Here is a 14,198-nt window from a genome sequence, read left to right on the forward strand (position 1 = left end):
AGTTTTATACTGATCTCCACCTTTAGCTTTCCTTACTGTTTCTCAAGGCAATTAAGTGTATTACCTGTTTTGGCTGGTCTGAGTGGTTAATACTTACAAGGATTTATTTTTTAAACATTTTTCTACCATTCTTGTCTCATGGAGTTGGCAGGTGCGTTAACAGAACTGGCATTCTGGGTGTTACCTGTTTTGTTTTTGTGTGCTGATGCATGATGAGCGCATATATTGTTTCAGTACCATTTGTGTATATGTGTGTGTGTGTGTGTGTGTGTGTGTGTGTGTGTGAGGTCTTAGATGCAATAGGCCTGCAAGTGTGGTGGTGCCAGAGTGCGTATAAGTGGGATGACCTTGCTTGTGTCTGTCTTCTTTTTTTTTTTTTTTTTTTTATGAGTGATTAATGCAGCAGTGACGTCCTCTTCAGGCTATAGTGGTAAATTATGCACACACACACACACACACACACACACACACACACACACACACACACACACACACACACACACACACACACACACACACACACACACACACACACACACACACACACACACCATCATTATAACCTCTCATGGCTTTAACGAATATAGTAATCATTTTCTCTTCAGTTACCACCACCCCCACCACCACCACCACCATCACCATCACCACCACCATCACCATCATCACCATTCACTGTGCTAAGAGATAATCCTTCACGCTACCCCCGCCTCTCCACAGACTCCACACCAGGATGGGCGCACTGGATACTACAGAGGGTCACAGTAACCCAACCTTTGTGGGGGACGACTCGCAACCTACAGGTGAGTCAGGGGCGGGACAGTTAGGTCATACAGGGCAAGTAGGAAAGGTGGGTCATGGATACAGGAAAGGTAGGAAAAGTGGGCCATGGATACAGGACAGGTTGTGCAGGTGAGGCATGGATACAGGACAGGTTGTGCAGGTGAGGCATGGGTACAAGACAAGTTGCTCAGGTGAGGCATGAATAGAATCATTCCCACAGGTGGAGCAATATAAATACCACGGGCGAATTGTGGGTATGATTTTACACTAGCTATATAAATCAGTATCTACAAACTTCAGACACATTTAGGGTCTACTGTACGTTTTCTTCCATACTAAGAGACGCTAGAACTGATACAAAGACAAGAAAATCTATTGAATACACACCCCGAGATATTTGGCTCTGTAAATGGCAGAGATGAGACGTAATTTAATATTCTGTACTGGCTTAGATAATGAGTATTGTACTGCAGATAATCACTTCTCCAGTCGTGCCATCATGGATCAAAGAAGCTTGTTCAAAATATACCTACTGCATGTGAACAATGATGATGATGATGATGATGATGATGATGATGATTATGAATGGAAGTAATTATGACGATTTATATTTCAGGAGGAGTGGCCAAGGCGACAGAGGCAGGGAGCACAGAAAAAGGCAAAGACAAGGAGCTGACCAAAGAGGAGAAACTCGAAAAATTCCGCATCTTGAAAAATGTCGTCATTATCTCCATCGCCTTCATGTTTCTCTTCACAAGTTTCAATTCCATGGCCAACCTCCAATCGTCCATTAATAAGTAAGTTATGAGAAGGTACAGGCAGGTTATAGAGGATACTGAGTTACCTAAACATTACCGTGAATAGAGTTATATGTAGAAAATATTTCCTAGTGATAAGTGCTGTTTTACCTAAGTTTTGGTTGTTGTGAGTTCTGCGTGGCCATCCCCCTCCGGGATTATGGTTTCTGTCCGTAGATAGATTTCTTTTTTAAGCAAAGAAGAAAGAACCAAAGACTAAAACCTCGCAAGTTGTTCTCTCCAAAAAAACACAGAACAAAGGAACGCTAAATTCCAGATCCATTCATTTTGAAAACAACGGACATACTGTGTTTAAAAAACTGAGGGTCATAAGAAGAGAGGAATAGGTTGGAGGAGACAGTTCCAGGAACTGTTGCATATATGGATAGATAATAGTTAGATAGACAGTCAGACAGACCTTTAGATGCGTACACAGAGTCCTTCATTACGGCTGTATCGCCAGAGTTGAGGGCACGGCAGCGTTATCAACCCTGTACACGGCACTGGTGGTGTCGTGTGCCTTCCTCCCCACCTGGATGATCAAGAAGTTCAAAGCCAAGTGGACGCTGTGCTTCTCTATGCTGTGCTACTCCACCTATATCGCCGCCCAGTTCTACCCGCGGGTGTGGACGCTTGTGCCCACCTCCATCATCCTGGGGCTAGGGGCTGCTCCTATGTGGTCCGCAAAGTGTACCTACCTCACACAGGTAACATGTGTTTCACTTCACGCACGCAGCGCATGATGCATAATAACGCAACGCTTCTTATGTTGACTCATGCACATCCTCATTCTCTGAATTATTATCATTTTCAAATTGCAGTATATCATGATGTTTCACTTTGAAGGTAGGTTACCTTTAACTTATTTTGCACTGGTGAAAACAATTCATAATCAAAAAATGCAAATAGATTAAAATTCCAAGGCCTTCTGTTGAGATCCGCACAAAACATGACATGGCCAATGTGTGTATTCGTCAAAGATACAAGATCAAATTCCACAATACTAGACTAATCAAAGTGCCTACATACCCGTACTTACTCAGGTTTGTTAGTGCTTAGCTCTCATACAGGACATCATTTTTATTCTAGCAAAGTTCTAAAGACTCATATATCAAATTATCAACAATATTTATATATAACATAATTATGTTTGTGTGGTGACCATGTTTTTATCAGTTATTCATAGATACTAAATACTACAGTTTGTAAAAAATGTAGAAACACATTTGTTTTTCAGTTTAAACAATCATAAACCCAGCACCCTGCTAATTTAATGCAAAAACGTTCATAAATATAGAAAGTAAAAAATTCACAGCATTCACTTAATGATGGCTATATCCACCCCCTCGAGGTTGGAAAGTCTTTTCTGAGCCATTATCGCCTGGAGATGTCAAGAATAAAATATAAAGAACGTCATATTATCAAATGGTGTAATAAAGTACAGGAAGATCCTCAGCAACTTACTTTTTCTTTTGATCAGGTGGGCAGCAAGTATGCCGACATCGTAGGAGAAAATGCCGAGGTCATCATTGTCCGCTTCTTCGGTATCTTTTTCCTCTTCTTCCAGTCAACGCAGGTGTGGGGCAACCTCATCTCGTCCGCAGGTGAGTACGGCAGGGGCCACTAATTCTCCTTTAACCCCTGCAATACGGGTGATATACTTTTTAGCTTATTCTGGTTGTTACCGGACAATTATGTTTTACCTAAGAAGAATCTGTGGTAATGAAGAGGCTTAACAAGTCTTATCTATTCACTTGGCCTAAAACTGTCATCTCTCCATCTTGAATGCTGAGCTATAACAATAGCTAGAATAGGAAAAGGTGCTACGAAAATGATGAAGAACCACAGTATTGCTCTATTTTGTCACTGAACTACGGGAAATAAGCTCCAAAAGGACGATAATATCTACCAAGCTGAAAAGTGTACAGTAACCATTCTTATTACCAATAAAAAGAAAAAAAAAACTAATGCCGTCTCTAACTTCTCTTGTGGCTCCCCCTCCTCCAGTGCTGTCCCAAGGCGTGGAGGAGAATGAGGAGATAGACGAGGACGCGTTGATGCTGTGTGGCGTTAATTTCTGTCCCACCACCCACGCCTCCTCAGACAGCAACGTCACCAACCTGGCCAAACCCCCCATGTCCAAGATTTACACAATGGCCTCCATCTACCTCGTTTGCTCTGTCCTCTCCTCCATCATCATTGCCTTCCTGGTCGATCCTCTTACCAGGTATTGGCCATCTCTAAAATTAAGACTTCCTTATCGATCTTCTTACTGCCGTAGGTACTTGGACTGCTCAAATACCGGGCCGTCTGTCAATCCTCTTACTAGGTACTGGACCCCTTTAATAGTAGGACTTCCCTGTCGATCTTCTTACCCTTTACTGGACTCTCAGATTTTTTTTTTTATATAAATAACAGAACGGAGGAAGGAAAAACAAATGAGTAAAAAGAAAATAATCCATACACCAGATTACTGGTGTCCTCTGTTCATAAAATATCTGTAACAGTTAGACTTGAACAGTTGTGGGTTGAAATATGGAGGAAAACAACTCTGGGGAAGCGAGTTCCAGAGAGATGCAGTTCGGGGAATGAAAGAATTCTGATAGGCAGAAGTTCTGCAATATGGCTGAGTGACATTCCAGTCATGAGCGCTACCAGATGCCCGTGTAGCACGAGGGAAGGCATGGAGAGGTGGCACCATGGACGCAACTTCGTCTGAGCATTTGCCAAAAAAATATCTGTAAAATAATGCAAGGAAGGCAACATTCCTTCTTACTTGCAGGGGAGGTAGTTTATATGTAATGGCAGGGTTGTTAATGATTCTAACAGCTTTATTCTGAATTTTGTCTAGTTGTCTTAATGCAACCTCTCCACAACCATTCCACAGGGTGAGCAATATTCAAGCTGAGAGCGCACATGACTTTTATAAATCATAGCTAACTGCTCATCGGCGAAGAAGTTACGGACTCTGTACAGATGCTAAGACCCTCTCAATCCTCTAAGTAGATCGAACTGTCTGATACTAAGACCTCTCGATCCTCTCACCTGGTTTGGGACTCCGCTAATCGTAGACTTCCCTGTCGATCCTCTTACCAGGTGTTGTGCTCCTCTGATCCTAAGATGTCCTTTCATTTCTTCTCTGCCATCTCTAGAGGAGTTTGCCTAGCTTAGGAAAGACCATTCAAACAAGAGAGGATAGACAAATCTCACTGACGCTTTCACTACTTTTATGATAGCAGTATGAAACACACAACAGATGAGTATGAGAAGGAACGATGCTCTCTATCGTTTGGGGAAAATGAGAAATATGGAAGGCAGGACACAAAGCTGACAGAGGATTATCGGTGAACTTTTCCTCATGATTTTACCCTTCCCTCAGATTCGGCGAGAACGAGCGCACGGGGTCGTCCACGGGCAAGAGTGGGTGGGAGCTGCTGGTGGCTACATTCAACCACATGAGACACCCTTACCAGCTCCTAGTCATCCCCCTCACCATGTGGTCAGGTGTAGAGCAGGCGTTCCTCGGAGCTGATTTTACTGCTGTGAGTTTACAGTATCATCATTGCCATCCCTCCTCCCCCCCCCTCCTCCTCCCCCTCCTTCTCCACATCCTCCTCCTTATGATCATCAAAATTTTCACAATTTTCATCGTCCTCATCAACAAATTCGTCATTATCATCATCATCTCAACCCACATCATCAGCATCAGCATCAGTATCATCCCATCCAGCATCATCATCATATCATTGCCCGGTATCTTCCCATCCTTTATACCCATCTAACAAGATGGGTGAGCTTTATGTTACAAATTATTTGGCATGATATATCGAATACGACACAAAGATGGATAATAAGGACATAAGAGGGAGACAAAATTATGAAAAAAGAGATCAAAAGAAAGATGCAAGGATGGGAATGCTGGTGATATGCTGGAGTGATCGAACCATGAATTAGTAGAATAGTGTTTGTGTCACTGCAGAGCTGTGTGGAGGCCTTTCCTTGTACCGGCCACCACGGATACTTCTTAGCATGTTAGATTAGGTAGAAGACTCCAAGTTACGGTCCTCATACTTTCCTGGATTTTGTCCTGATTTGTTGTATGTACAGTGCCTTGTTTGGTGTGTAATTGCCACAAATACCAAGGTTTGCTTTTAACTACCTGGAGTTTGCCTTCATTTGAAATTTTACACTACAGTATATGATGTATGCACACTGGGCAGCAATGGGCACCTCCAGAATAGAGCTTGGCCCAAACTGCACCCTCCTGTTTATGGAGATCTGGCTTCGCTACTGAAGTTGAGACTAAGTTAAATATAATCTTTTGAATTTCTAGGCTTATGTACCGTGTGATTTAAGCATGCATCGAGGTGTATGGGAGCCGAGGCAAGGTTATCACAGTCCTTTCCAATCATACGATACTTCATTTTCAGGCGTACGTGTCATGTGGCCTGGGCGTGCACATGGTGGGGTACGTGATGATCTGCTACGGTGTGTGTGATGCCATCTGCTCCATCACCTTCAGCCCCCTGGTGAAGACGGTGGGTCGCGTCCCTATCTTCACCATGGGCGCCATCATCAACCTGGGCATCGTCATCACCCTGCGCCATTGGATGCCTCACCCTGATGACGTGGCGCTCTTCTTCGTGATGGCGGGCCTGTGGGGGGTGTCGGATGCGGTGTGGCAGACGCAGATCAACGGTAGGGGGTGCTGGCTGTCTTTCCTGCTGTGCTTCTATATATATTTCTTCCACACTGTCTGCCATTCTTCCACATTTTACACCATTCCTCTACTTTTCCATCAGATGTACGAAAGGCCATGTGCATAATGATTTTGCGGGTTTTTGTCACAACTCCAGCCATTCGTATGTTGTTTTAAAAATACACCAGGTGCCTGATAAGTTTGAGGTCATAACAAATGTAGCTATATATAAAATGTATAACTGCAATATTTATCGTAGTACTTATTGGGGTGTGGGTTTTCAGTATTGAGATTCATTGTATCATTTGTCGTTTATTCATCTTCTTTTCATCGAGCTCGAGCTTGTGTGTTGAATTATGAAAGGACTTGCACCTTGAATCACTGCCATACATGTATAAGGAAGCTGCAATAGCCAGAATAATCAGAAAACTTGGGAACATATGCCCTCTCCAAAAAGTACCCGAGCACCTGGGCACGAAGGCTGTGATAATGAGCAGAATGTACAGTAGATTCTTATCTCTTTGTGACTGGTATGGCTAATTGTGGAGTGCCATAATTTGCAGTCATTACCCTGGTGTATGATGCAGTTGCCATTATTGATAGGGCTACACATGAGGAGAGCTGTTTTCAGATTCTTCGATCATTTTATTTAAACATGAATGATGCCTACAGAGTTCGAATACGTTTTGTTGAGTGTGTATCTCAAGTGGCAGTGGTCCTAGTCCATGTTCAGTTCCATGATGGTGCAGAAATAGTGTGTAAAAGATAATAGTGTGTGTGTGTGTATGTGTGTGTGTGTGTGTGTGTGTGTGTGTGTGTGTAAGGAGGATGTGGATGGGAGGGGAAGATGTTTGCAAGTAGAAGAAATAATGATTACGAGTGAAATGGGGGCAGGACAGGACCCTAACCAAACAAAGAGAGAGGGGAGCAGGAGAATTATCATATGAGGGGGAGACTGGAGAGGGATACAATCGCATACGTGATATGGCAATAATAAAGAGAGAGAGAGAGAGAGAGAGAGAGAGAGAGAGAGAGAGAGAGAGAGAGAGAGAGAGAGAGAGAGAGAGAGAGAGAGAGAGAGAGAGAGAGAGAGAGAGAGAGAGAGAGAGAGAGAGAGAGAGAGACCAATAACGTCAGTATCTAACATCCCGTGTTCACCAGCCCTACTCCCTCCACAGCCTTCTACGGCGTCATCTTCCCTGGTGAGTCAGAGGCGGCCTTCAGCAACTACCGCCTGTGGGAGAGCCTGGGGTACATCTTCACCTACGTAGGCAGCTCCACCTCCTGCATGGGGCTCAAACTCAGCAATGTGGTGGTCTCCCTCATCTTCGGCATCATCGGCTACTACGCTATTGAGGTGCTGGAGCGGCGTGGTGGGCTCAGGAAAGACGAGGATGGGAACGTTATGACCATTGATAAGCTGGTCATGGAAAAAGTGAAGGGGCCGAGAAGTTAATGATGATGATAATAATAGTTTATTTTTTCCTTTTAATAACGTGGTGCCCATCGAAAGCCTGGGTATGAAAACTGGAGGATCGAGAAATCAGTTATGATATTTTCCCCCTTCCGTTTTGATTGCAAACAATTGTGCCCTTTGACACGGCTGTTATGGACAAGCCAGAGGAAACCAGGAATCATTGATACCAGTTTTTCCTCGAGTCTGGATTAACGGGAACCAGCAATTTTATTGTTTAACAGGAATGACTGACACAAATTCTGAGCTCCAGCTAATGCCTCATGTACAGTGTATAATTGGTCAGGCTTGAAGCAGAAGAGCTACAATGAGTTTTTAGCCACGGTTGTGATGTGAAGTCTTTATCACTATGTGATCAGTGGATGTTTTTGTGCTGTTGCTTGTTTTAATTTTAGAGGATATTGCACAGTATTTATGTCACGACACCACATACATATTTCCCCTTGATTCATAATGCCCACCTTTTACAATCCACCGAGACAGGAACACAAATAATTCTTACTCACTCATTTCAAAATTCACCACGAGCCTAATAAATATATGGATCTTCATGATAGCCTATTTCAGTGATGCCCCTTGTGTTGTCAATACGAGATGTTCATAACGTTATTTGCTCAGAAAATACAGATGATAATATGTGTAGTTGGTGTTCCTGAGAATTAAGTCAGAGGTACCAATAATCTAAGCAACTACCCAAGTATCGAATATTATCATTGCAAGCACACACTTCCTTTCTCATATCTGTCTATTCCTCCTCAGCAGATTCACCAACCACGATCACTAGTTCAAACATCCAATTTCGAATTTAAATGAATTAGGTTCCTTCTCTCCAGTTCCTTGCATCTCATCTGCTTGCTCATAAAATTCCCGGACAAAAATATGAGTACACTGGGCCATCAACTAAGATAAAAGGGGTTTTTGTCAGATGGAAATAAAACAGACTATAGTAATATCGGTGACACATACTGTGGTGTTGCATGGGAGCTTGTGTCTTTACCCTTAAAACTGATATGGTGAAAGGACAAAAGGGCCTCAGTTTTATGACGACAATAATTCTGAATCATCTGACGACAACAGAATCTACCTGGTTTCTGTCTCGCACCTGGCTGCTCTCTGTAATGTGGGATGCAGGCTCATGAACGTTAATAATCAAAGACATTCCACGCACGGCGGTAAAAATTTGGATACTTACTTCTTAGCAATTTAGATGATGAAAACACCAGCGTTAGTTGTAGTGGCTGCGTTGTGATTCGGTAACTGTGATGTTGTACATCGTCCCCGAAAATGCAGTTTGAGTCCCTTAGACCCGTGTTCTCGTCAGTTCAGGAGGCTCTCTAGCACCTCTTCCTTGGCGATTTATTTTTCGATACGGCTAGTTAATATAATTTTGGCCGTTATCTATGCAGAGTGCGGGCGATATTAGAATGATCTAGATAGCACGGAGAATAAGAGTAGCCTAAGGTATAATAAGCAAAATGAGTCGCTAAGGAAGAAGTGTTAGGGAGCTTACTTTATCAACGAGAATACTGGCCTTAATATATTGCAGAAAAATCGCCTCAGGTGGAACAAACACTGCTTTTACTTCGTGCCAACCTCCCAGTGCCCAGCGATATGTAGTTTTATCCACAGCTACATGCAAGTGTTTGGGAAGGTGTACTGACAAAGCTAGTACCGTTGAAGTTGAGTATACCCTACAATGAAACTCCCACTTATGATTCTTCTATATCTCGTTATTGCTGAAGTGTAGTCTTAAGAATGGTTTTATATATATAGTACGTTATATGTTTAAACATGGATAATAAAAAGGGTTATTTACCAACTGTTTCTTTACTCTCCTTCGTGTCAAAATGAACTGTGATAATATTCCACGGCATAAGCATAATCACCATCTGCCTCTGTTAATACCTCGCACTGGGACTTCAACGTTTGATCGGGGTCATTCAGGAAGACATTAAGTTCTCTTTTATTTTATTTCAGCCCTGTTGGCCATATTTACACTGTAGGCACATCTTTGGGGTCATATCACACTTCAACATTTAGACTGCTTTGGGTTCTTATAGGCTACTGCATATTCAGTTAGCCCCTGTCTAAGTTACATTCTGGTCTAAGTTTTCTTCTTGTCTAATTTAAGTTTCATTCTGGCCTTGATCGGTTGCCTTGGCCAGTTTTCTAAGTGGCATAGGAGGTTTCTTAGCACCTCTTTCTTAGCGATTTATTTTGCATATCATACCTTTGTCTTCTCTTGCATGTAATTTATATTGTTTGAACATCGACACAGTTTGCATCAATAAAAATACAAAAGGATGCTGAGGTGTAACATGCAGAATAAATCGCTATGGAAGATGTGTTACGGAATCTCGAAAGCCACTTAGAATATGACCCCTTGACATAGGCCTTGTGTATAGCCTACCTGCCTTGTGCTTACCTGCATTGTGTATAACTGCCTTATAAGAAACAGTGAGCTCGGATTCACAGACTTAGATCCGTTTCGCGTCATAACTCTGATTATTATTATTATTATTATTATTATTTTTAAAGGAAGAATAAGGAATGGAGAAAACATAAACTTCCCACGTCCCTCATTCATCCTGCAAAATCATCATAAGTTCCTTTATTTTGCAGGAAGAACAAGGAAAGGAGAACACAGAAGCCTCCTATATCTCTTGTCCCTCCAGCGAAAAGTAATCATAGTTACCACAAAGAAGGACTCGTAAGTCTGTCTGTGAGTCAACGCCTTGGCTGTTACGTTGACGCAGACGAGACAGACGAGACACCACATCCCCGTACAGGATATCAGTGTCAAGCATGCGCAGACGAAGAGGCGAACGAACTATGGCATTTGATTGTACATGGATGAAGCGTAATGAGCGGAGTTTGTCTGTTTGTATTGGAATCTTGCTGTACAGTGGCTATAATTTTTGCTGTTAGGATGTCAGGATCGATATCTCTAATCAAGCAGTCAGCATCTGTGACGGTCTCTCTTCGACTTAACTTCAGCGCTTGACATTCATAATCCAAGTTTCTTCGACAACTCAGATTTCATAACATGACATTATTTTTCATACGTGAGATGTTGCCAGTGAGAAAAAATTACTGACTTGAGACCTTGAACTATTGGAATAATGGATCTCATGGGAATATAAACTTCTCCAGAGTCTGACTGATATCTATTGAAAACTTTCGTGGCTCAGTTCTTGGATATGTCATAAAAGGGACGTGGAAATGTGATGATTAGGAGAAGAAGAAACAATACATGATCAAGAATAACCTACTTCGAAGGAAAACTGCTTTATTATGGCGAAGGAACTTGTGCATCCCAGTCATCAGTGGAGATATGCTAGTCAGGTGCAACCATACTAGGCAAGTTCAGTTAACTATAAGGATCAGACAAAGGTTTCATCCGACGGAAGCCAAACTTGGTGTAAGGGTTTAGACTTTAGAGTAAAACAAAAATGAAATTATTAAAAGATTGAAAGTCAAGTTCAAAGGGCCAGATCAAAAGTTCGGCACTTAAGTAAGTCTTGGTTCGATTTTAATAAAAGATGATGGAAGATTTGAGCGCTAGGCAATCATGGAGTAATTCAGCTTTGTGAACAATAAGCAAAAGGTCAAGGTCACAGGGCAAGGTCAATTCAAGCAGTTTTGATCTAATTTTATTCGAACTTGATGAAAGGTTTGAGGGTCAGGCAAAGATGATGTACTGTAGTTCGATTTTAAAAACAATTGGCCGAAGGTCAAGGTCGTAGGGCAAAATCAAATGTTCGGGCTTCAGACCACCAGTAGGATGAGGGTGTTAAAGTTCTGATGCTCGTTTGATATTGACTTGAAAAAAAAAAAAAATAGGTTATATCACTCTTGCGTGAGCAGTAAGGTGTGTGGTGGTTTGCCAATGTGAGGCGAGAGAGGAGGGGAGAGGATGGCTTGATCAAGGTTATCCTCTCAGTCACTCCCACATATTTGCCATCATGTAAGTCTGTCTATCTTTCAACCTCCTTCTTGCCACATTAGGAGCGTAGGGGCCAGGGGCTACGCTACTCAGTCTCGATATTTAGGGGGAGAGTGACCTACCTCCCTGGAACCTGAATGCCATGCAGTAAGTAAGCATCCCCAACCTCCCGCTCAGGTGGAGCACCTTGACCCACTAGGCCATCAGGCGTTAGCATGGTTACAGGAAGCCATCTAGTTTGTCACTCAATGAAATATCACCTAAAGGCAGCACTACATCACTTAAGACATTATATATATGCTGTGCTGTACTGTACACTCATGTACTGTATAGATACGGTACCTCGTTCTGAATGGGTAGAGTAATTTTTGGAACACCCTGTTTTCTAGTATTAAATAAATTTTTGATATTAGCCTTTTTCTTATCTTCCCATCTCTCTTCATTGTTTCTCATAGTTTTATGCATCTACCTCAAAATATTCATGCTCTTCCTCTCTGCATTCTCCTAGATTTCACATCTTCTCCAGGCCTTTTTTCTTCCTTGCTGACCAACTTCCTCCTCTCGTTTTCTCCCTCTCTTCTTGTCATATTTCCCTTCTGCATCTGCATTCGTCTGTCATCTATGTGCCTGACCTCACTTCCCTCCTTTGACGTATCCAGAGTACGCAAGTCATAGTACTCGACACATCCAATCCCTCCCTCCCTCCCTACTGCTTAATGAAAACTCTATGACGTTCAGTTCGATGGGAATATACATTATTTTATTCATCATTAATTCTTATATTGCTTTGAAGTATCAGGAAAAATACATATGCTCTTTGATTTTCCCCTAAGATTGCTAGTTTACACGCAGGGTCTACATAAGAAGTGACACAGAATTTTCTTTACCCAGGTGTGTGTGGCAACCATTGTCTGGCTAGCTGTGGGAAGTGGAACCCAAACCACAGTCGACCATCTCTACGGTGTGCGTGCAAGTGCTTTGATCTAGTCTCTGCTTCACCAGGACGCAGTAAGTAGAACATGGCGTCTCACCTGCGTCGACCCAGTGTTTAGAATCGAAACTAAAGCCATGACGGACATTTAAAACGAGTTCTGGTAGTGTGTCATGACAAGCAACAGGCTTTTGCTTTTCGTCCTTTGCTAGCAAGGAAAAAAATTATTCTGGCTGCCACTCTTCTTTGGACAAGAGGGTACGGTCCTGCAATGCACCACATATGAACTGTATGTTTACCTATATAAAACTGACTTACGTGTCGATCTTACCGCTAGAGTTGATGTGGCCTAAATTTTCGTTAACTAAGGAGGCTCCACTGCAAGATTCTTTATCAGTTTATCGCAACGGATGGCACGTTGATATCCTCGTGTATTCATTAATGCAGCCTATATCCTTGCTAAAAAAAATATCTGTAATATACAAGAGATCATTATTAACCCCTTGAAATCGTCACTTTTATTCTTCCTGCTACCAGACGATTTTTTTCAGCTACAGAAGATGTTTATTATTGTATGTGGAGCTGCTGTTCTTCAAAAGGTCTGTCTTACGCTGAATCAAATCCTCAGGGGATGGCAAGAATAAAAGGAAATAAACATCGCCGGGTACAAGAGGTTAAGATGTAATTAGGAACAATAACCCAAGAAAAGATAGGAATGGAGTCTCCTAACTCGACTATAACAAGCCTCGCTGTTGGCAAAAATGTTAAGCTGCTGGAACTGGCTGCACACTTAAATATATAGTATTTTCGGGGGAATTTGTGCTGTTCTTGCTGGAGGGATTTGTTATTTTTGCTGTTCTTTGCTTATCAGTGGAATTATGAACGTTGCTGTGCGCTTTGTGACGCGACGCTGTTATGCTGTTACCAATCCCTTGAATCCCGTGTCGCTGTTGATTTCGATTTTGTCTACCACCAAGCGATTTTATTTAGCGTTATGGAGCCCTCGTGTTAATGGAGTAATGGAATTTCCTTTTTATCCCTAAATATTATCCGTCTCTTTGAAGCTGAAAAAAATAGTCTAACGAAGGAATGAATGAAACCAAAACGCCCATCATCAAATTCAAGCTGTTAATGTAAAAAAAATCCTATAATTTTGCTAGTATGATTGTGACAATTTTTTTGTTTTCCTGTTCCTTTTTCTGGATCTTTCCCACCCCTATATACCAATTAGAAATAAAGGTGGATAATGATAATGATGATTTTTTATTGTTGTTATTCTTATTGCTGTAATTTTCCCGTCGTCGGTCTTGCTGTTGTTGTTGTTGCTGATGATGATGTATCCAGGACGACTTAGCCTCTTTAGTACGAGTTCCATATCTGTTACTTTGCTCTTCCTACCGCCATATCGTTTTGTTTGGCTAACGGGGAGAAAGTTTGTAGTGTCTGTGATGACTGCCGTTACCTCTGAACAGGTTGGGGAGAGAGAGAGAGAGAAAGAGAGAGAGAGAGAGAGAGAGAGAGAGAGAGAGAGAGAGAGAGAGAGAGAGAGAGAGAGAGACGGTGTGTGTGTG

At 42.2% G+C, this 14,198-nt stretch overlaps 1 protein-coding gene across 1 annotated transcript; it reads left to right on the top strand.

The window, feature by feature from the left end:
- The first annotated feature begins 730 nt into the window (after nt 1-730).
- Nucleotides 731-7,852, top strand: LOC145401318 (UNC93-like protein). Its single transcript, XM_080273644.1, has 8 exons — nt 731-800; nt 1,397-1,577; nt 2,041-2,284; nt 3,058-3,181; nt 3,585-3,804; nt 4,957-5,119; nt 6,008-6,275; nt 7,455-7,852. The coding sequence occupies exons 1-8, from the start codon at nt 731-733 to the stop codon at nt 7,730-7,732; spliced, it is 1,548 nt and encodes a 515-aa protein (XP_080129770.1). The 3' UTR covers nt 7,733-7,852.
- The last annotated feature ends 6,346 nt before the right edge of the window (nt 7,853-14,198 follow it).

This window comes from Coenobita brevimanus, chromosome 55 (genome assembly GCF_032717465.1).
Source record: "Coenobita brevimanus isolate Jiangsu-jjx chromosome 55, ASM3271746v2, whole genome shotgun sequence".
Taxonomy (NCBI): Eukaryota; Metazoa; Arthropoda; class Malacostraca; order Decapoda; family Coenobitidae; genus Coenobita; species Coenobita brevimanus.